The 22,617-nt window shown below is 46.0% G+C and overlaps 1 protein-coding gene and 1 long non-coding RNA gene across 8 annotated transcripts in view; one reads left to right on the top strand and one right to left on the bottom strand.

Moving 5' to 3' along the window:
* The window catches only part of LOC120321542, a 42,152-nt gene extending 21,948 nt beyond the window's left edge, over positions 1-20,204 (bottom strand). The window contains exon 1 of the long non-coding RNA XR_005561199.2: positions 601-20,204. This is a non-coding gene — a long non-coding RNA (uncharacterized LOC120321542). The remainder of the gene's footprint in view (positions 1-600) is intronic.
* LOC6535144 (teneurin-m) overlaps positions 1-22,617 on the top strand; it is a 114,776-nt gene that overhangs the window by 81,072 nt on the left and 11,087 nt on the right. For 3 of the 7 annotated variants that reach the window (XM_039374313.2, XM_002095770.4, XM_039374311.2), the window contains exons 3-4: positions 1,611-1,646; positions 20,240-20,884. In XM_039374313.2, coding sequence (XP_039230247.1) covers positions 1,611-1,646; positions 20,240-20,884 — 681 coding nt within the window. Of the gene's footprint in view, positions 1-1,610; positions 1,647-20,239; positions 20,885-21,535; positions 22,370-22,617 lie in introns of all 7 variants that reach the window. The other 4 variants (XM_039374308.2, XM_039374307.2, XM_039374309.2 and 1 more) reach the window with 3 other exon arrangements.

The raw sequence follows: 22,617 nt of genomic DNA, 5'->3' as shown, positions 1-22,617 counted from the left end.
ACACTTTTTATGCGGCTCCTCCACGTGAGCATAAGGAACTTCGGTTTATGGTTATTGATTCTGCCGAGCGGAGGTGGAGATAGTTTGAGTTATGGCCCCATTCTGATTTGTGTCAGCAGGAAGTTTAAAAGAAATTGTTGCACACTTTCGGGAGCCCAAAGTGGATTACTCTGAGGGTTGCAGGCTCCCTGATTGAATTGGTTTAGCTGGGGGCGTTTGGAATCAGATTGGACTGGATGGGGACCAGCAATCAAAAGCCTAGTTTGGTGCTGCCTCCGCCAAGCTCATCGCATTGACATCGTTATTGGCAAAAGGCGGCCACCCTCGTTCCACTCATAGTTTCGATCAAAAATTCATGGCATACCCGTACGTTGGAGAGGTGTCAATAACGCGGCTGCTCTGTCTGTCTGTCTGTTGGCCCGTACATAATTTACAATTACCGCACGCACAGACAATTTATTTTCCAGCGTTAACAAATAAGCTAAACATTTTCGTGGCCAAGGGCCGTCCCGCTCCCAGGTGTATTGCAAATCAAAAAATCAGGCAGGGCTGGGCACGAACACACGCCCAGGCAATCAGTTAAATGTTTGTTGAACTCACCAGCGTCAAGGTCCTTAAGTTCTTGAGAACGCAGGACTCGTCGGTCTTGAGAGTCCCAGGGGCTTCGCTTCTCCGCTCTCGATGCGTTCCTGCCCTTTGCCGAAAATTGAGTTTGCTGGCGCCCAGAACGCAGAAACCCAGAAACCGCACAACCAAACAAAAAACCCGGAGGAGCAGCTTGGCAGAACGATGAAGCGGCAACTTGAAAAATCGCTTGTCGCACTGCAAGCGGAGTGACGGCGAACGCTCACGCGCAGACGTAGTGATTTGGCTTTAAAAAAGCAAGGAACATTCCGGAGTTCCGGAGTTCCGGGGCAGGAAGCAGCCAGCAAAAGGAGCTGGGAAAGCTGCCACGTAATGAAACTGACAATTTAACTCACAGTCAGCCAGTTGTTTTGGATTTCAGTCCGGGTTCGACGGGGAGCTGTGTGCGTGCTGAAAAATCGTGTTATCGATTTAATGCGTTACGATATATAAGTATATACACCCCTAGTGTGTGTGCATATTGAAGGGTTGGGTTGGGTTTGGTTGGTTTGGGTTCGGAAAAAGGGTCTCTTGCCTTTGGCTTTTATCGTTCGCCTGTGTCTTTGTGACAGACTGACTGAGTGACTGACGTTCTCGTGTGCTTTGTTGTAAGTCCTGTCCTTTGACCGTTTTCGTCTCGCTCTCGCCTTTCCGTACTGCAAAGGCATTTGATTAATTTGCAGCAGTTTTCCATTTGGAATTGCTTTAGTTTCCTGCAGTTTTGCCACTCTCCCAGTGTGCAGCATTTGACGGCACATTTGAGGCCACTTTCCCTTCCGCTTTCTTCGCCACTTTCTCCCTACCGTTGTACGGTTGTATGTATAACGTAGAAAGCTTCTTATGGAGAGTTAAGTGATTTTTTATTGAATTTTTAAACCTCACTTAGGCGTTGTCACTGGCAGTACCCCAAACCCATCCCAAATGTATCTTACTTTAGCCACATCCATGCCTACCAAATTAACAATCTTTCTCTTGTCTCTTTTTAGGTACGTATACGCAATTTTATGACCCTGTTACTTCGGGTGAGTGCTCGTATTGAAAATCAGGGCTGATATTGGGGCTTTATGGGGCTGAGAAATGAGATAATGAAGGGTGGCCGTTGTGCGTTAAAAGGAACTTTAACTCGTTCGCACTTTCAGCGGCAAATGAGAGCGCAAACAAAGCCGCCGGCAACAACGATCAAATTTAACGCGCTTTTTAAACCAAACAAAAGCAAATTGCAATGGCAGCGCAACCAGGCATTGCTGACATGGACACAGACACAGACACATCCACGCATCCGGATGCGTCCCCCAGATGCACACATGCATGCTAATTATGAGTATGCGCCGCACATTTAAGCAAATATAAACAAAACGTTAACGACAACAAACAGGAGCTCGGCAGTGGGGAAATGCAGTCGTTGGGTGGGTGGATGGTTATTTGGAAGGTTGGCTGGTTGGGTGGTAAGAAGAAAAGATGTAAATGCCGCACACGCTGTTGCCACCGAAGGAGATGGAACGTGCCATTGTGGGATCCAATTCAGGGCACTGGAAGCTTGATGAACTGCAGCTCCGACAGCTTATCGCATTGCCTCCCGATGAATGTGCGATTCCATACGCTTATTGTTATCCTCGTTGCTGGTATTGTGCATTATTGTGATTATTATTATTAAAATGCAAATGAGCCGTGCTGACTTGTCAAGCACTCGCATTGCCATTAATGGGCGAAGACAACGGCCGGGTCGGAACCGGAATCAGAATCAGTTTGAAATGAAGGCGCCTATCAAGTAGCAAACATTCAAACTGCTTAAATCGGTGCAGTGGATTGCTGATTTACTGGACCACTCGTCATCATCATCAGCCTGGAACGGAGCACAGTTTTTGCAGCTGGACAGGCTTCATCATCAATTGCCGGTTGGCTGCCCATTAACATAATTTAAATTTGCATAAAATGACGTTAAATATTACATTTTGGACAGCTGCCGCCTGCAGTGAGTGACAGAACACGAAATGGCGAGGGTTGGCAGGTTCATTGAGCTAATTGCAGGTGCGAATGTGTCGCAATGAGCATTGCACGATCCACCAGACACGCAAGAGGGCGATGGGTGGGGCACTGGGCCCCGCTTTGTTTGATGTTTAATTTAGATTGAATTTATGCATAAATTATGGTGCACAGAAATGATTTCAAAATTATTGCTGGTTTGTTTGCGGTCAATTTCGACTGCAACTATTGCATAATTTGAGGCTTCGGGCCAATTAAACTCACCGCCCGCACACCCACAAGAATTTCTCGTTTGTTGAGCTGCATTTTTTTCCCCCAACGCAACCGGGTGACTCTAGCATGGGTTTCATTTGAGCCCACCCTTAGGCAGGCAGGCTGCTCCAGTCGCCACTCCGGGCTCCTTTCACGCAATTTCACCCAAAAACGTCGACTGCCATGGCTGCTGTCTAATGTGAATTTCCCCGTCCGTTTTTCCGCTCGCCGCCGCCTACTCCCACCAACTGACACCTCAACTCTCAACGATTTTTGATTTGGCAGCTCGTTTGCCGAAATGCAGTAGCAACAGCAGCAGGAATAGCAACAAAACTGAAACGATTCTGCCAGCCGCCATGCCACGTCGCTCGCTTAGCGCATTTGCAAGTGATTTTATGCATATTTCATGGCATACTTTTGCACGCTATTAGTAGCTAGAAAGCAGCTACAGCCTCAGTGCGGAGCTCCAAGGCTGGTTATTCATTTATTATGACGACTATTTCGACTTAAGTTAAAGCCATTCAATGGAGCAGCTGGCAAATTGCGTGGCATCCAGGCAGTGCGGAGCCGTCAATGCCTTCATCGTTATTATCGAAACTTTGAAGTATTTCCAACTCGATTACCATAACCCAACTAAGAATCGTAATCAAATTTACCCATTTGACACTAAACTTTGAACGGAACTGGGTAGGGTGGTGGTTGTTTACGCAGAGTTTGTAGGTCCCAAAATCGAGTTAGACAATTAGAAAGTGTGCGTCTGCATTCAATGTGCCAGTGAAGCGCCCTCAGGCATTCCATAAACTTTTGCCGCTCTCCAGTCAGTCTGACAGCCAAATCTTTGGGAATGCATTTTCTATTAGGGACTGAGACCCTGAGAACATGATGCATAAATAAAAAACTATAGCGCCAAAAATACGCATAACCATAACCGAGTTAAGACCGCAAACGCTTTGCCAATAAGACAGAAATATTGCTGGTTTTGACTTTTTCTCGCATTTGACTTTTTATTCAAGCCATATAAAGTGAATTCACAAACATGTTCACAGAGGTATCGAAAGAAATATGGGAGAAATGATGGTGGCTCTTATAGAATTTTTAGGCATACATGTCCTGATGCAGCCAATGTATTAGTATGGCATATATGTGGGGAAAGCTCATTAGGCTCCAAGGCCTGGGTCTTTACTACGGCTGAGGCTTTGCTGTTAGTCTGGACTCCATCAAATAAAAATGCTCGAATTGTTGCGTTGTCCGGTCAACAGAGGCTCTTGATATTGTTCCGAAAAGCCATGCAAATAGGCCATAAATTTATATTTTATTGCCTCGGCTGCAGCTCCATTGGCATTTCTGATGCTCACGTCGTCCTGTTGGCCCATGAACAGTCTAAACTCTAGCCAAACATTCGAGAGCTGCATGCACATACTTTGGGGATTGACTCGGGCCAAAGGATTCGGATGCGGGCTTGAAGAGGAGGGAACGAATATGTGTTTGTTGACAATGGACTTTTGGCATTATGTGCATTATGCGATTGCATACTTCCAGGTGCCTGGCCAAAATTCCAAAGAACACATCTCAGCAATACTCTCACTCCGCACAAATCAATTTGCAGTGCACGGTATGCACGGACTTACTCGAAGAAGGTCCTGCTGAATAACCAATCCCGGATCGTCGCTGTGGGCTTATTCATTGCATGCTAATAAATAATCCAAAAATTGATTAATATCAATTTGGAAAATGCATTAAATCGAAATCTAGCCATCAATTAAAGCCACGAGTGCTCGCATGTGGCTGTGCGTATCTACTTACCTAATTTCTATGCACAATTCATTCATCATTTATGAATGCACACACGAGCGTGTGAATATAGCTGCGTTTAGCCTGGCTCTTTTATGATTCCCCGAGGCATTTCTCATGTACAAAAGGCTTTAACATGGCGATTCGCTTTAACAACCCCGCGCTGGCTCGAAGAGCCTGCCGCAGATAATGCAATTTGATTATTTTTGCACTATCAACTAATTAAAATTATGGAAAATATAATAATTACTCCCCCGCACCGGCGAAAAATTGCAAATCGCACTTTTAGGCACTTTTTCCCCATTAATGTTGGTTGCCCACAAAGAACTGAAATCGAATTTCAACTTTTTCCGTTCGGCTTTCCACTTTTTCAAGTCATGGCAGAATGAATATTTCAATGTTTATAATCAATTAAAAATTGACTTTTTGCTGTTATAGCTTTGAATTTACTAGCAAATGATTTGATCTCACCTAGCGATATCTCCCTCCCTTTCCCCATGCATCTGCCTGTCTCCCTCTTCTGTCATCACACAGAGCACTTAATGCAATTTGCATTCCGATGTTTTTGTGTTTGCATTTTGCATAAAAGCCGAAACCCTCCTCTCGCATACTCCTCTCGAATTCTCCCTCTGATTCAGTGTGTCTCCTGTATAAATTTCAATTTGGCTTGGGAAATTCTGCATTTTGCATCTGTCAAGGAAATTATTGTCTGCCAGACTAAGTCCTTGATATGGATGTTGTTGCCTTAATTAAACAACAACGAAAAAGAACAAGATTCTTCTCGGGCCTGGATTGTGAATTGTGTAAAATATGTATATTTCGTGTGCACTCTGTCTCTCGTTAAAGTGTTAATTTTATTGACATGTGACAGCCAAACAAACAATTTGTTTGCCTCCCGGCCGAATTGTTTGACTGCCAATGTTATTTGTGGTCGCAGTAGACGTTTTAAATGAATTTAATGAACGAACAACAGGATGGGAGATTGTTCTCCTCCCTTCCGAAAAGTGCCCTCCCTCTGACAGGTGAAAAGCCCAGCCCACTGGGAGTGGAAAATGGAAGGGCGAACTGTTGAAAAGAAAACATTAATCAGCGTTAAAAGTCGCATTAGCAGTAAACAAAATGGGGAGCGTTTGGGGCAGGGACAGGAAGGGACTCCGTGGGCAGGGGCATCCCTTCGAGGGGCAGACGCCAGCAAATACCGAACCGAAGGAAACCGAAAAGATCCAAAAAAGCAATCCAGGGCGAGTAGAACTGTCGAAACGTAGAACGCAAAAGTCAAAGAAAATTGGTGAAGCCAACGAAAGGAAAGCGCAGGACACGCGATGGTGGCAAAATGAGTGACTGGCAGTGAAAATCATTAAAAAGTCGTAAAAATCAAGGGAAATGGTAAACAACCAGCTCAAAAGGGAAACCGAAACTAGAGATGGGGAAAATGGACAGGCGGAATAGGAGGGATCCGACCGAAAATACGCACGCTTTATAATTAGAATTTAATCAAGCGCAAATCGCAAACGCCAGCAATTTCCAAGAGGGGAATGCAAAAGGAAATCAAATGGGTTGCCCATGGTAAGCCAAAGTTCAGGAGCTGACTGCGTGCAGCTATTGTTTAAAGTGTAATTAAAAGCGTCGTGTAACCTTTTAGTGTGCATTTCGGGACGCAGACGATGATATTAAATTTCCTCCTAAAAGGCACAAACAAACAACGGAGCGGGCCGAGCTCTACAGCATGCTTTTAGGCACGGCTTAAAAATAAAACTCCATTAAGAACCGCCCCAACCTCCAACACCCCACTAACCTTTGCTGACCTTTGCCAATTGATGGAGCAGATGTTTTGGAATGGGTCAAGAAAGGACAGCCGATGTGGGTCCCATTTTTGCATGAGTCATCTAACAAATGGTGCGTCGGGTCGGCTTTGGGTCATTCAATCTTGGCCAATTACAGGGGAGCGAAGAGTAAAACGACGAAAGTGAGAGTCGAGGGATGCTGAGTGCGAATCTCAAACGAGCGATCCATCAATGTGCCAAGAAACGGTACCTTGATGGGGGTAGTACCACAAATATTTAGACCACGATTGCGAGTAACGCTACAGCGAATAGCGCTAAGTGGGCCGAAAGTAGCGTCACACTATGGCAACTTACCGACATTCTAATTACTGGCAGCAAAGCCAGGGAAACTTCACTTACGGCATAAACTTTTGCCATAAACAAATTTTAATGGAGCAATTATAAGCAGCGTCTGGAAAAGCCACGCAACAACTGCCAAAAGAAAAACTGCGCCATTTTCATAACTGAAAGCCGAACTATTTTTTGCACACAGTTTGCAGGGAGGAAAGGGAAAACCGGTACGGATATAGAAACACGTCAAATGCAAATGTGTAACACTTGGAGCCACGCACGAACAAACGGAAAGGTTACTACGATGACGCATGCAAGTGTAAAAATGCCGTTAAACGTCCTTAAAATGAAACTCCTCCCAACCCCACTCTAAGGAAACCCCCTCATTTATATGCATTCCCGGGAATATGAAAAAAAAGAAGGACTTGGGCCCTTTTCATGCTTATCAGCGTACGAAATCAGCAAACAGCCGGCAGAGAAATATCTTTATAAATACCCTGAAACCTCTGCTACTCCACAACAAGTCATTCATGCAGTGACTCATAGCGCAGTTAACCCCTTGTTCAACTCGTGGCCCATCAAAAAAATAAATCAAGGGGGGTCGGTGGGGGTGCCGACTTCTTTGTCTATACCAGGAACTTTTTCTATGCGTTTTGCTTGCTTTTCCTAGGCATTTTTCTATGCCAAGCCCCAGACAGACACGCCCACCATCCAGCACCGACCGCCCACCGCCCATCGGCCTGGGCTTTGGCTTTGGCAATCTATTAAATGTTGTCATTGTGCTTGCTCTTTAGGCAGTAGACAATGAAGAGGAGCAACAAACGGGAGCAGCAAAAAATGAAACTGCTGAAGTGATTAAAAATAGTAGTTCAGCTTGGGAGCTGAGGGAATGCAGATGCTTCACACTCTATTCAATTTTTCATGGCGCACTTCGGTGCGTGTTCGTTTTTTGCGAGGCAGTAAATCTCGTGTTCGCCGGACATATCGGCGCTGCAAATCGATCACAACTAGAGGGCGTTAATGGATTTCTGGACTAGATAAAAGTTTATTGAACTCAGGCGCCGATGTACGCGGATTAAATTTGCCTGTGCGTTGAATTATTCCCATCCACTGAGAGGTTTTCCATATGGAAAGAGCAGTAGAGAGAACCCATCTCAACTTCGGAACCAAAAAAGTGAAATCTTGGACTAATCGCTTTCTGATTTTGTATCTTCCTACAAAGGAGTTCTCAAAGGAGTTCGAGGGACGGGCCATCTAGATAGTCCGCTTTGGCGCTAAGCAATAAACGCCTATCTGGGCGACAAACAAGCCGCTTACAACGACCTTTAGGACCAGTTCTCTGGGTCGACCCTTTTAGCTGAAGTCACTTTGAATAATGTCATTTTAATTACCGCAACACTCAAATCACAAGGAAACGCGCAAATAAATGAATATCGCGGCACAGGGAAAATATCCATTTTAATTAAGCTCGGCGAAAGAAACGGGCGAACCGTGAAAAATGCCTCCTAATTACTTTTGTATGTGGTTGCGGCAGCCGAACTCAAACTGAACTCGAAAATAAAATTGAAATTCTTTAAACTGAAGTGGAGTGAAGATTTATTACCGCAAAATGCCGAATTTAGCACTTGGATAATTTGGCAAGCGTTTTTCGGTTCTTTGTTTCCTTGCAGCGCTTGTCGTCCTTGCTCTCAGCTGTCGTCGATTTGATTCGCCTGGTTTCAGTTGCCCTGGCTCCGATTTAATTACACAAAGGCAACAAAAAGCACTGTCTCTCGGCCACCTTTACCTCCATAACCAATCCAATCAGCAGCTAAGCCGACATCGGGGGCGCTGATTAAAAGGCAATTTTTTCTCCTCCGCGGCGAACGCAGAAAAGTAAGCTACCCAAACGCGTTTCCAACACCGAGGCAGTTGGCTAATTGGTTGCCATTGGAAAGGAGGTGGGCACAGCAAAACGATTTGTAATTAAATTGAATTGATTTAGTGGATTTTGGTGAGCCAGGAATCTTGGCGGCCTTCTTCACGCGAAGTGCGTGGCGGACAGCTGCTAACAGAGTGAACACGTCTGCTAATGCATTTCACTCAACGTGGTCGGGACATGTATTTATGTGAACAGCCACTTGGGGCGGCTTTAAAACCCAAATCCCTCCCGAGCACCGAGTAATTCAATCCTCCTGCGGCTTGCATGCTACAGTTCACAAACAATTACATTTCCATATGCGTTATCATCATTTTCAATTAACTTCCGGCTCGCGCAGAAACGTTGCCAAGCCGATTTCTAAAGCTCGTTCGCCCGCATTTAGCATTAATGAAATGTCCATTGAATGGCGCTTTTTCCTTGCGCTTTTCCGGGTGGCCAGAATAAGTGGGGTGTTACATGTCGCAGGCCCATGCCTCAGAGCATTACAAATGCACAGGGCTCTGGGTAATGTGTCAGTATAACGGTTTGTATAAGCGATGAACGGTGAGTGGGTAGCACAGTTTTGTCGCCGCACATCATTTTTATTGCATAACGAAAATTGTCAAAATCGTCAGCCTGCCCCTTCCGAATCGCTCCTCGTTTCCCCGTGCATTCCCCATGCATTCATTGATGTATGCGGTTGAACCGGCCCCCCTTCTCCATTCTTCCACTTCTCCACTTCCCCTGCTATCAGTGCAAAATTTCATTTCCGGGAAGGCCTGACAGGTAATGTGCCCCTTGCCCCACCCAAAGCCATCCCCAATCCAGCACAAATCACCCAGCTGCCTCTGCTGCGTCGGTGTTTTTGACAATTTTCATGTTTCAATTTTTCATTATGTGCAGCGGCAGCCTTTGTTGCTGCCCGACCGCCGGCTTCGAAATTATTTATGCATAATGCTGGTGGGCGTGGCAGCATAATGCACATGCACATACAGACCCTGCCGAATCGGAGCCACAAAATGCAAAATTCCGATCGGTTTTATAGAATGCAATAGTCTAGGCCGTTTAACGCCGTTTGCACTCGGTCGATTTTGATCGATTATGTGGGCCCAAACCAGTGTCATTCCCAATTTCACCGCGGTGCGGGGAAATTCCGAAATGGGGGAGGAAAACTCGCCTAGCCTTGACCAAGTTTTCGCAAATGAAGGAAGAGCGTGCCAAGTCGGAACCCAACCAAGAACAACCCAAATACAAAGCACAATTGGAGGGATGGGGTCAATTCAACTGGGTGAGGCAACTGTGCGTTAATGACAGAATAAAACGAAATCCAAACATAAATTACGCGCTTATCAATTTCATTTATCTTTGGATTTCGCTCTGCTCTCGGCAAGAGTTTCGTTTCATTTTGTTTTCAGTTTGATGGTTTTGTAATTGAGTAATAAACTTCGGTATCGTTTCGTTAAAGTTTCCTCGTCTTTGGCCAATTTCCCCAATAAATTTTCGCAAGTTCTTTTTGCCGCTCCTTCGGCTTCTAGTGCTGTTCTGTTTCTGTGTTTGGCGATTGCTTATGCCCCTGGTCGTTGGTAACGCTCCTTAGCGATAAGTGCGGCAACGTTGGGTTCCGGCATCATTTTATTCGCTCGCATCCGAATGGCGAATGGTTATTCCAGAGTTTATTGTCTTCGACGCCTCTGATAAGTGACCATTAAAATCCAATTCTGCCAATTTCTATACCCTTTAGAGTCATTCACATCGATTTGTTAATGAGTTTCCACAGGCTTGCAGTTCTAAATGAACATAAAAGCGTGAAGTTGTGCCCAGCAGTACTCTCCATTTGTCAAGCACCCCAGACCCCAAAATCCGCTTATTCCATTTAAAACCTTAAGGCTGTTTCAGTGCAATCCATCAAGATGACACGCAACCCCCAAAATTGTAGTGCAACCCCACAAAAGCTCATCAACTGGCTTTTTTGTATATCCGCGCTTGCGAGTGCATATCACCATAAACAGAGTCATTTATTTCAATCAAATTTTAAATGTGCGTATAAATCTTCGAGCGCATGCTGAAAAAAGCGCCTCCATTGTATATCTAAAGCGCTTAAAGCTTAGCTCAGAGCTTCTGTCCCGTCGACCGGAAACAGCCGCCTATCAGATGACCAAATCAAAAAATTGCCGGTCATTGTATCTCTATGAAATGTCGTTTGGCAACATCGCAGTGCGCCTAAAATGCCACACAATACATTTTTATTTGCCGCTTTATTTAATTTTATTCGCCTTTGCCTGGGGTCGAACTATGCGATCTATCCACATCCTTCTGTCTGCCAATCGTCTGGTATGGCCGTATAACGCAACCCACACTTCCTGCACTCCCCAGGCTCTCCTTCCCCGATAACTGAAGACGCGGGGTGGGCGTGGCTCGTCGCGGAAAAAGGCAAATTCATCAATTACTTAATATAATTACTTTTGGCTTTCGGATTATGCATACAGCACATACACACAGCTCAACTCGGCAGACGCACACAGGGATCCAAGCGGGGACCAACATTAATACTTAATATAATAAATTGTAGCCAGTCTGTGGGCCATGGCAATGGCATTCCGCGTGCCACAAGGCCCATTCCCGGCCAGAGCCACTCTTGTGGCTCCCAGTGCCCAGTGCCCAATCCCAAGCCTCCTGTTATTGCATATTTTTTGGACGGGAAAACAGGACCCAAAACACCGACAGTCTGCGCCGGACTTCTGGGCACTGATGCTGCTCCTGCTGCTGTCCTGGCCAGGAACTGCAACTCCATACACGCAATTACCAGTAGCTCTGATGAAATTAACGGGGCCGGCAGTTTGCTGAGAGCGAAGGGGTGTGTGGGGCACTTTCATGGATTCCATGGACAACTCGGCTAGCCTGTTTGCCGTTTTAATGGCTTTTAAAGTGCAGCAGAGGGGCAGGGGCTTAGTTTGGGGCGAACACACCATGATCGTAATAAATAATTTCGCAAGAAAACAGCAGTGGCGGAAAAGTGGAAATGGGAAAACGGGCAGGAACGCTGTTGACTTTGAAAATGATTGCTATGAATGCAACTTTTGCAGAAAAATGCAAATTGAAACATAATAAAATCAGGAACCCCCACATTTAAGGCGTCTTTCTGTATATTTTGTAATATGTTTATATACATACATATATGTAGTATATCCGTACTAGTAAATGTTTTCTCTTCGAGAAAGGAATACGAAATAGTTTCTAGTGGTACAACAGGCAATTTAAAGTCCATTAAAGTCGGAATTGCTAATCCGAATTAGTGTCGCCGATAATAATATTAATGTATGCCAACACTTCGCGTCATGGCCTCTTGGTTATCGGCCAATAAATGCGCCAGTTTATGGGCCAGCATAAATTGCCATAATTTAGCTGTTTGTCAGTTAATAATTTTACATTAATTTATTGGAGCTCATAACTCTGTGGCCATCGGCTCAAAGGCAATTCCAGCGGCCATCAACTTTACAGCTGACCACAATTTAAGGGGTTTTGGGGTTAGAGCGGTGAACGCCTAAAAAACTTAAATTGTAATATAATTAATTCGCCTGACAATTAGAGCCCGGCATAGAAAAGTTATTAATTTCATAAATTTCATAATGTCAAACCCATTTCAGCTTTGGCTGCTCTTATGTCTGTTTTTGTTGCGCATATTTAATGGCCATTGTTGCACACAATTAAAACAATTAAATACCGTAAAAATGGCGAAAAGGCAGAATTGGCAAAACGACAACGAGCACTCATAAATAATGGCAGGTTTAGTGTAAAACGCAAGAATAAACAGAAAAAAGAAATTATGACAATTATTGGCAATAATACTAAAGTAATATTAATTGACACGCCAAAGCCCAGGGAAATGTTAATGACAATTTTAATCACACTTAATCTATTTGCCCGCCCCAAGAACGGGTGATTAGTAGATGACCCTCAGGAAGGGGCCGTTTTCAAGCCGTAGTCGAGATTAGTCGAGATCCCTGTCCGGCCGACGGGGGGCTGTATCCGCTCAGCTTTTCCGTGCTCATCCATGGGCTCACCCAACTGAAATTGACCCCATCTCACCAGCCACCAGGCAGGCAATTGGCGATTTCACACACTCACCAAGTCGCTCCGAGATTTGTTGCGTTTTTCCTTTCGCTCTTCCTCACAACTCTCCCTCCCGACCCGTTGTCGCCGTCGGTTTAAATTTATTAAATATAATGGCAAACCAATTTTTTCGCTATGATTTTTATTAGTGCCGTTTATGGATGGAAAAAGCCCAATGCTCCGCTGCTCCCGGCGCGTTGTTATTTTTATGTAGGTATTTCAGTCGCAGGACAGAGTGCAAATAAAATATGCAGCGGAACAGGCCATGGTTCATTAAGTATGCGCCATGTGGCCGGCCAAACAAACGAGTGCGCTCGAAAGTATGCAATTGAATTTAAATATTGCAAGTGCATATCCTGGCACCAGGGGCACACAAGGAGCATGAGTTTGATGAAGGTGGCATCCACTGTCGAGATATGCGCCCGCTCACTGCTTTTTGCAGCTGTGTGCGTTAATTAACACAAACTTTATTACAAAATGTCTGCCGCGGCAAACTTTAATGGCCGCGCATCGCATTGCTCCCCACTGGCTCCGCTCGCCTGTATATATCAACATAATGAAATTATAAGCGGTTTGATTTTAATATAAATTACTTTTTATGAGACAATAATTGATGTCCGCACAGGCAGCTGCCGTTTAATGATTATATGCCAGTCACGGATATGACGAATTCCCGCACCCCAAGCCAGTAAATAAAGACCAGATCAGTCGAAAAAATCCACTTTCCGAAGTCTCAGGCTGCAGCGCACAACTACTTTCAAATAAATGCGATAGGGCAGACAATGTTTATTGACTAAAATATAGGAAAGCGACCTGCGATCTGAAAATCAAGGGGAGAAAACAAAATAATGCAAATAATAACGTTGATAAAACAGCGCTTACAGTAATATAAATTAAATGCATTTAAATGATAAAGGTGAATGCCGGGCAAAAAAAACGGCGAAGCCAAAAAAAAATATAAACGTGCAAATAAACAATAACGCAAAAAAGTACGCTATAAATATGGCTCCGCTTTACAGTTCATTAAATCGAAAACAAAAGGCAGCCCCCGCATTTATTTTTACCTTCGCCACGGCGCCAATAACAACAAGCAAACAAATTTAAATGCGTAATTAAAATATACTTTTTTCCCGCCTTTATTGCACTGCATTTAATGCTGGCTTTATCGCAATTATTGTTATTAGTTTGCCAAAAGCGGGCCTCATCTCTCACCTGCCCTTATCCAAATTATGCAAGCATATCGAGCTAATTAAATTTAAAACCGGAAATGCCGAGCTGCAGTCAAGGCGCGCATCCTCGTGCCATTAAGCACTAATTTACACGCGTAATAATTATAAGCGAATTTCGACCCTTTCGAGAGAGGTTCAGAGGATCCTGTGCGGAGCACGTATCTCGAAGCAAGGACAATGCCGTGTCCTGCCAGCTCAAAGTGCCCTCTCCTTACGGTGCGCTGCCTGGCGGTTTAATTGGTCTAGAAATTGCACGTCACTGTAGATAAATTTTTATTTGAAAAAGTTTATTAAACATTTGCATTGCTCAGGCACCTCACGTACCCACCGCCTCCTAGCTCCAGCCACGCCCCCTCAATGAGCACTTGTGTGACGTCGTTCTGGCCATTGGCGTTTTTATTGCAAACTTTTTCACTGTTGCCTTTTGGCATTGCCATTTGTGTCGCTCTCTATTGCTCTTTCTGCCCGGTCATTTTTCTTTTTGTTTGTGCAAATTTTTGTTATTGAAAAAGTTTTGCGTTTTTGTAAAAATTATATGCGAAACTTTTGCTTTGTAATTGCATGCAGACAGTCGTCCTGGAAGGCCAGCGTTCGCAGGCGCAAAAAGTCCAGGACCCCTGGGCACTGAAAGGTTATCCTTACGTATCCAATTACATGTGGGACTGCTGATTGGCGAGAAAAGGGTTCGAGCCGGGCTCGCTCCGCCCGCAAAAAATTTAATATGAAGCAATATTTGAGCGGGTCAAACAAACTGAATCGGAATAGACAACGCTTAAGCCACCCTACGCTATTAAGCCGGGCATTAAGCGACTAACGGTAAACAAACCAGCCCCACCAAGCCCCCAAGCCGCCCACCGCGACCCCCGTCTCTTTGGCAAACAGCGAGGCGAGAAAACGCTTCAGAAATCTTATTTATGCTGGGAAAACTGAAACTGTTATCAAATAATTTATTCGTCTCACCTGCAACAACAAATTAAGTTTTGTTTCTCCCCTTTCCGCAACCCGAAAAAGTAAAGAAAAATGAAAGGAGCTCCGGTGGAAGTCCTTAGGGCCGACAAAGGAGCATTATCCACGTGCCCCGCCACTTTCAACTCATTAACTGCCCGCCCGGGCCATTAAGAGACTTATTTTCACACTTGCATAAACTCATTTAGAGCGGGAACAAAACTGAACCGTTAAGAGCCACCCCAGACAGCCAGGCAGGAACGCAGAACGCCAAGGGCACCCGAAGAAGCGGGGGATTCGCCACCTTATCACACGGCACATCGGCTGCGAGCGCATCGTGACATAAAATTAATGCCCAACCGACAATTTTAATCGGCAACAGTTTTTGTCTTGAGTTATAGCACCAGGCGCAGAACGGAGCCAGAGCAACCTGTAGTGAGGCGACTGGAGTCTGGAGTCTGGATTCTGGTTTCTGAGTTTTGGGTTCTGAGGTAGAGTGCGCCGTAAACTTTGCTGCAAGATTTTACCAACTTTTTGGGAGACAGACAAACAGAGACCGAGGCGGCGGAGTCATCCGGATGCGTATATTTAAAACTTATTAAATTGCTATAATTTATACGACTTATCTCGCCCTGAGGGTTGTTTAAGCTGGAAAAAATCACGCTGCATGGCTGCGGGCCACGGGCACACGGCGAGGGCAATTAATTTACATGCAAATCGTGCCGAAAGTTTACTCCCCACCCGCGTGACACTCATCTCGGCTGTGCTTTTAAGCCTCCGGATCCCGGCGTACGGACTACGAAGCCCGGAACCCAAAACCCCGAACACGGAACACGGAACCCGAATGCCAATCCGGATCCATTCTTAAAGCCGCGACTCACTCACCCAGACACACACTTGATTAGAGCTTAAGGCGGTGCTCAGGTCGCCCGCTGTGCGCCGCCTGCTTGAAACAATATGGCACCGAGGACTACGACCCTTTTGGGGTATCTTCACGGACGTCGACAGGTTGCCGCATCGTTAGAGAGACCGCTCCCGGACCCAAGTCGTTTATTGTCCTTGTCTGTCTGACTGTCCTCCCGTCTTCGCGCGCCTAACAAATTGCAGAATTTTTCGTGTTGATTTATCGCACAAGAGCGGCGGCAACAATAAAAATAACAACAGCAGGGCGAGCATGAAACGAGCGCACATTAAACATTCAGTAATGAGTTTAAAGTTTTAAATGGAATTTTTGATTATAAGCAGCCAAACAACAAAGGACGCAACGAAAAGGAGGATAGCAGTCAGAAAAAGCTATTCGCAGTATCGCAATTTGTGCCCACGTACGGTCGTTATTGCGAATGGAGCGAATTGAGCGGGAGCGCCAATCACAGTATTTCTGCATTAATACTAGCTTAATAACTGGTCCGTGAATGCGGGTGAATATGCATAGGGAATACAAGTTACAATTACATGCGATGCGAGCCACTTCGTATCATACATTTCCACCCCAACGCTCGCAGCCCTTCGCCTCATTGTGAATACATCATAACCTCCTTTCCACATCCCTTCGCTGACAACAGCACAAAATTCCAACGCAAATCTCGAAAATCCCAGCACTTAGTTCAAACATATAACCCCAGATCTCCTTCCTGCTGCTGAATCTTCATCTTTCGCTCGTCCGGAACCTGTACGGGGTTTTCTTTTCAATTTAGGCCAGGACACACTAAAACGCGAGGCCATTAAACGCTTTAAAATCAACATCAACACCGATGACGACGACAGGGGCAATAAAGTCGACCCAAAAATTGCTTCCTGTGCACATAAAACTCAGTCGGGGCCCGAAAACAACCTAAAATACCTATACACACATTCAGCAGAACAACTGCCGAGCCTCGCAAACAAACGCGGTAAAAGTAAACGAAACACTTTGCCGCCCCATCCCCCCAATTTCCCAGCCCACTTAATACTTAAATGCAAACGTGTAAATTATGTGATTTTTCCCCGGCGGCCATGTTTGTTTGCAAACTCCATTACGAACATGGCGGGACTACGCTTCCCCGCCGTTCACCTGTTTGTTTCCAGCAATCGTCGCGCTTTACCATTCAAATGCGAGGCACAACAAAAAATCAAGAGCCCAAGCTGGATACCCCTTTATGTGCCTTTATGTGTTTTTCATGTACTTTTATTTGATTGTCGCACGCTTTGGCGCCCCGGACGAGGGCGGACCGGGAGCTGGGGCATGGCACACCATTTAATGACTATGTTTTTCAGTGCTCAAAATATTAGCAAATGTTCATTAACGGCCAAATTTGTTGTAGCCAGGACCAAGCAAGTTTGCTGGACTCCCGAAAAGGCAATTACTCAAAAAGTACTTAACACACAATTGTTGCGTGTACCCATGGGATGGGACCTCAGCCAAAATCCTTAAAAAACCACTGCCTGCGCACTTAATCTCAATTGGATTTCGCTCTCCTGGGGCTGGCTTCATAAGTTCTCCATACGCCTAATTCCTCGGTCTGTTAACTCCGCGATTCCACTCTTGACATCGTTTTTAGTTACAACGAGAAAAAGTCAGTTGTTTGCCATTTGAGGACAATATTCTTCCCTGAACAGCAATGGTGCTATTAACTGTATTGGTAAAAGGTTATTCAGGTTGTATGTGCTAGACTAGCTTTACCATATTAGAGAACTGGGTATCGTAGGGTCGAGCACTTTTGCACAGCGCTTCCTCCTATTTCCATCTTCAGGCGCACTGAGAGTGAAGTAGGGGGCCAGTAGGGTGAAAACCAGCCGCCTGGAAAGCCAATTAAAATTAAATCAAGCCAGCCACTCGCCCCATTCACTTTTGGCCTGCTTTCGTCCTGCCAACTTAGGGAGTTTATTGGACTACGACACCTTGGAGCTCACACACGAGAGGATGGATGGGGATGTGTATAATTTGTAATTTTAATATTATTAAAAATGTTAAATTGCACGCAGCATAAATCACATTTCTCTTGCACTCCCGGGGGTGGTGGCGCCAGCTTGTTGCCGTACTTTTGTGGCCTGGAGGGGTTGACACCAAGAGAAACGAAACACACAACACATTATACCATCGACATTACTGCCAGCTGCTCTTGCAACACTATTTATATTTTTATTGTTCTGGATGTAACTGGGCTGCTAAAATATCGCCAATACCACCACCACGCTCGCTGGCTGCTGTGCTATTTTAATTTAAGAGATTTACTCTCGGGTTCATAAAACGACCGCAGGCGTAATCCCCATTTTGCATAAAATGTCAATGTAATAAAATGGAATGAAATTAATAAAACGAAATTTTATGTCGCAACCCATTAAAGTAAGTAGCTGGCCAAGAAGGAGTTTCAATTGACAAGAGCCGAGCACATGAAAGTTCCAAGGGGTTAGAGCTTATGACGGCGAAGAGCTCATTGAGTTTATTCGAATGCTGCAATTCGGCTGAAAGTTTGGGTAACAGGGATGAGAGATCCTACAGAAGTGATTGAGTCGTTTGCGGGGCAGAAACGAGCCAAGGCAGACATATTTGTGATCTATTCCGCCGATAAATTGACCCCGCGTGGGCGGTGGATGCCATTTATCGTGGCATACTTTGTCGTGTCTGCCATTACGTTTAATGACCAAGCAGCACTTTCAACGCATCACCCTCCAAACGCTTCCGGAGAGCTGGAGAGCCGGAGTGCCGGAGCGCCTCCTTTTTTTAAAAGCATCCAGGGCCCATTAACTTGTGTGAATTTATATCAGTCATTGGCCCTGCTCCTACTGCTAACTGCTATTACGCGTTCGTTAATTATTCACACACAAATACTACTGCCACTGCTGCCATCCCTTTCGCCACACGTTTCGGTCATAAAAACTACCCGCCCTGCCACGCCCCCTTAACGAGGCAGTCAACTGTGGAGCTCGCCCGAACTCTCGGCTTAACCTTTGCGACTGGATTGGGGATCTTCTCCCTGGGCATTTATGCACCCCCTGCCTTCCGCCGTTCCACTTTTCCGCTTTCCCGCTCACATATGGCGGGATCTTGACATTAAATAAATCTAACATTCCGTATACGCTTAGTGGGCATCTTTAATACTCATCCGCACATTTCCACAAATGTGTGTATATGTACAAAAAATGACGCAGACATTATTCACGCTATCACGAAGGGCCGCACACGAAGGGACAGGGTCAAAAGTATGGCCACAAGTCGAGACGGGGCTGGGGAAACCGTCGTGGGTTAGCACAAACTATGCTCTTGTGGGCTTCCCATTTGCGGATTCCCATCTGCCGTGGCTCGTTTTGCCAGAAATTACGATTTTCCGTGAGAGCGAACGTTTGTCACCCGCTCGCATTGAGCCACATGTCGCCGGTAGTGTGAATGTGGCACCGAGTATGCCAATGATAGCAACATGCGTTCGGGACTGAGCAAGCAGGCAGAACCTCGAAAAAAGACCGCCTAAGCCTGGCGTGAAAGTGAGTGGGCCAGAAGATGACCGACTCATGCCCGCCTGAGTGGGGTACCCCCAGCTATGGGTACGCGATTGAACAACAGATCGCTGCGTCGGGTTCGCCATCGTAAAATAGAGTTTCCCAGCCACCTAGTGGGGATAGGGGGGGTTGGGTTTCAACCACGTATAAAACGGCTCCCGTGTTACCGCTCCATGTCACATAATCGAATTATCATCATGGCATCAACAAATGATTTCAACTTACGCTGTCCTTTGGTCCTTCGGTCCTGGTGCTGTCACCACCGCACTGGTCGTCCTGCGGCGTTGCCTTTTTTCACTTCACTTCATTCCGCCAGAGCCCATCCCTGGCCACCCCTGGAGCCACATCACCCGGCTGCCGGGCAAACCTACCTCCTCACTTTTTAACCATTTCTCCCGCTGGCTCCTGTTTTGCGAACGTCATTGTCGCTGGTCATTTGCGCTGCTTACTTCATCCATTCATTCGCTGTTCGTCCGTTTCATTTCGCCTCGTCGTTTTTTCAGCTTTGTTCCGTCTGCCGTCTCGTTTGTTTGAGGTTATGTTGAATGTCAGTTTGTTATCCTTGTGCAAATCCTTTTATACAAATGAAATTTGCGCCAAATGGCGATAAGCAAAGTACAATAGTGTGCGGATGGTCTGCACAGACCCAGCTCTCCCTCTCCACATTCCAAATCCCACCAAATCCCCACCTCCCACCACCCCCCGGAAACGGAGCTGGGTGACCATTGCACGTTCGAACTGGTTTTAAATGGAAAATCGCACGCTCAAATGCCCGAATTGATTACTAACTCGTTTTCACCATTCCCATTTCATTACAGACATCAACAAGGGATCACCCATCGACTTCAAGAGCGGTTCGGCCTGCTCCACACCCACGAAGGATACGCTGAAAGGCTACGAGCGGAGCACGCAGGGCTGCATGGGTCCTGTGCTGCCGCCTCGCAGCGTCATGAACGGACTGCCCGCGCACCACTACTCGGCGCCGATGAACTTCCGCAAGGACCTGGTCGCGCGCTGCTCCTCGCCGTGGTTCGGCATAGGATCAATCTCGGTGCTCCTTGCCTTCGTGGTTATGCTAATCCTGCTGACCACAACCGGCGTTATAAAATGGAACCAGTCGCCGCCCTGCTCCGTTCTAGTCGGCAACGAGGCCTCTGAGGTCACAGCTGCCAAAAGCACAAACACGGACCTGTCCAAGCTGCACAACTCCTCAGTGCGCGCGAAGAACGGACAAGGAATCGGACTGGCCCAGGGGCAATCGGGACTCGGAACAGCAGGCGTGGGATCCGGCGGGGGATCTTCGGCGGCCACTGTGACGACGGCCACCTCGAACAGCGGCACCGCCCAAGGACTGCAGTCGACGTCCGCCTCCGCGGAGGCCACGTCCTCAGCGGCCACGTCTTCCTCTCAATCCTCGCTAACGCCTTCGCTGTCCTCGTCGCTGGCGAATGCCAATAATGGAGGTAATTATGCACAACTTTTAATTATTTTTAAATGAGTTTTCGCAAGTTTTGCTAGGCAGCTACCGAGGGGGGAAGCTCAGGGAGAACGATTGAGAGAAAGCCAAGGCGTCGGAGTATTTAGCGCTTAGCGCCCTCCGGCGGAGACAAAAGTTTATTGTTTTTGTAGGATTTTTTAGCTCGAAGTTTGCTCCTGACAGACAGACGCCTACGCCGAATGGGGATTATGCGAATGCCGTTTTCATTATTCCTCCAAACGCCTTCCCATTTCTTTCAATTAAAGTTCAACTTGAGCGCGTTCTTTGGGATTTGTCGGGCTAAAATATTGCATTAATTACTTTTTTGAATTGACAGCAAGGCACGCAAGAAGGCAGCAGTTAAAATAAGGCAGTCGAAAGTTTTTAGTGTCACAGCTCGAGCTCCTCTTTTCCGAGCCGCTAGGAGCCGCTTTCTTCCACTCTTCTCCGGCCTCTTCGGCCGCTAATCTACGACCTCTTTAACCGGCTAAGAGCTAGACTACTAGGATTAAAATAAAAACACACTTAACGCTTAATTTAAAAAGGCAAGTGACTAGGGGTGGCTTTCAATGAGGCGCCCTAACCACAAGGGCTCTCCCAAAGCACCATTCGATTCGTTCGCTTTGTTTACCTGTAGGAAGAGCGATGTCAACGCAGCTGTCAGTCAGTGGGGCAGGAGAAAAAGGACGACGACATCGCCGAAGCTTAATGGAGGAGCAGGACGAAGATGATGTGGCTGCAGATGAAACTTTCAGCGACTTAATTACAAGCAAAATCCTCAACCAGCAGGCGGCTGGGAAGTATTTGGCAACTACCCCAGCCAAAAGTCTGAGAGACGTTCAAGGCAGTACCAATAAAAGTTTGAACCGAATGGATGGAGTATACGGTACCCAAAGGAGCGAGGACACCACGGACAGCTACGACTATGTCTATGAAGACGAAGTTGCGCCGGAGAACACCCATTCGCCCATCCCTAGAACCAAGACGGGGCAACAATTTGGCAAATCATTAAACAGCAATTTACGCAGCGCTGCTAAAACACTGGTCAACAAGAGGAGGAAATATGACCACGGAACAGAGAAAGCGGAGCACATTGAGCATCAGGAGGATGAGCAGGAGTTGGCAATGGAGCTGGCGACGGAGTCGGAGACCAGCACATTGCCTGCTGTTATTGATGACGATAATCAAAGTGACAACAGCAGCTCAGGCCGAACGCCGGAGACGACTATAAGGAGTGACACCGATGACATTGTTGAAATCAACACCACCCCACCAGAGGCAGCTCGAAGCTCTTTCGCCGCCGTCTCACACCAGCCTGCCATTGAACATGATTTTCAAATCAAAGGGACCGATGCTGGGGTCTTGCAGACAGAGAAACCTGCCACTGATGATATCAATAATGAGCGTGATTTAGCTGACAACTATGAGGTAGACAGTAAGGAGCCGACCTCGCCAGGGACACCAACACAAGGTATAAATCAAGACGGCATCCATTGGAAGTCGAGCCCCGCTAGTGGTATAGAGTTGCGATTGAGTTCAGGCTCAAGAAGTTTACAATTAATGCTTTTACCATAGGGACTTTTACCGATAATGACTTTTTAAATTAAAATTTAAAAATATTTATAAAATACGCTATTTAATGAAAAATTGTCTTGAAAAATAACTTCAAGGTATTATAGTTCAGCTATAGATCTTTTGAATTTTTACAAAAAAAAAAAG

Source organism: Drosophila yakuba, chromosome 3L, assembly GCF_016746365.2.
Source record: "Drosophila yakuba strain Tai18E2 chromosome 3L, Prin_Dyak_Tai18E2_2.1, whole genome shotgun sequence".
NCBI classification, from domain to species: domain Eukaryota; kingdom Metazoa; phylum Arthropoda; class Insecta; order Diptera; family Drosophilidae; genus Drosophila; species Drosophila yakuba.
This window is presented reverse-complemented; position numbering and strand designations above follow the sequence as displayed.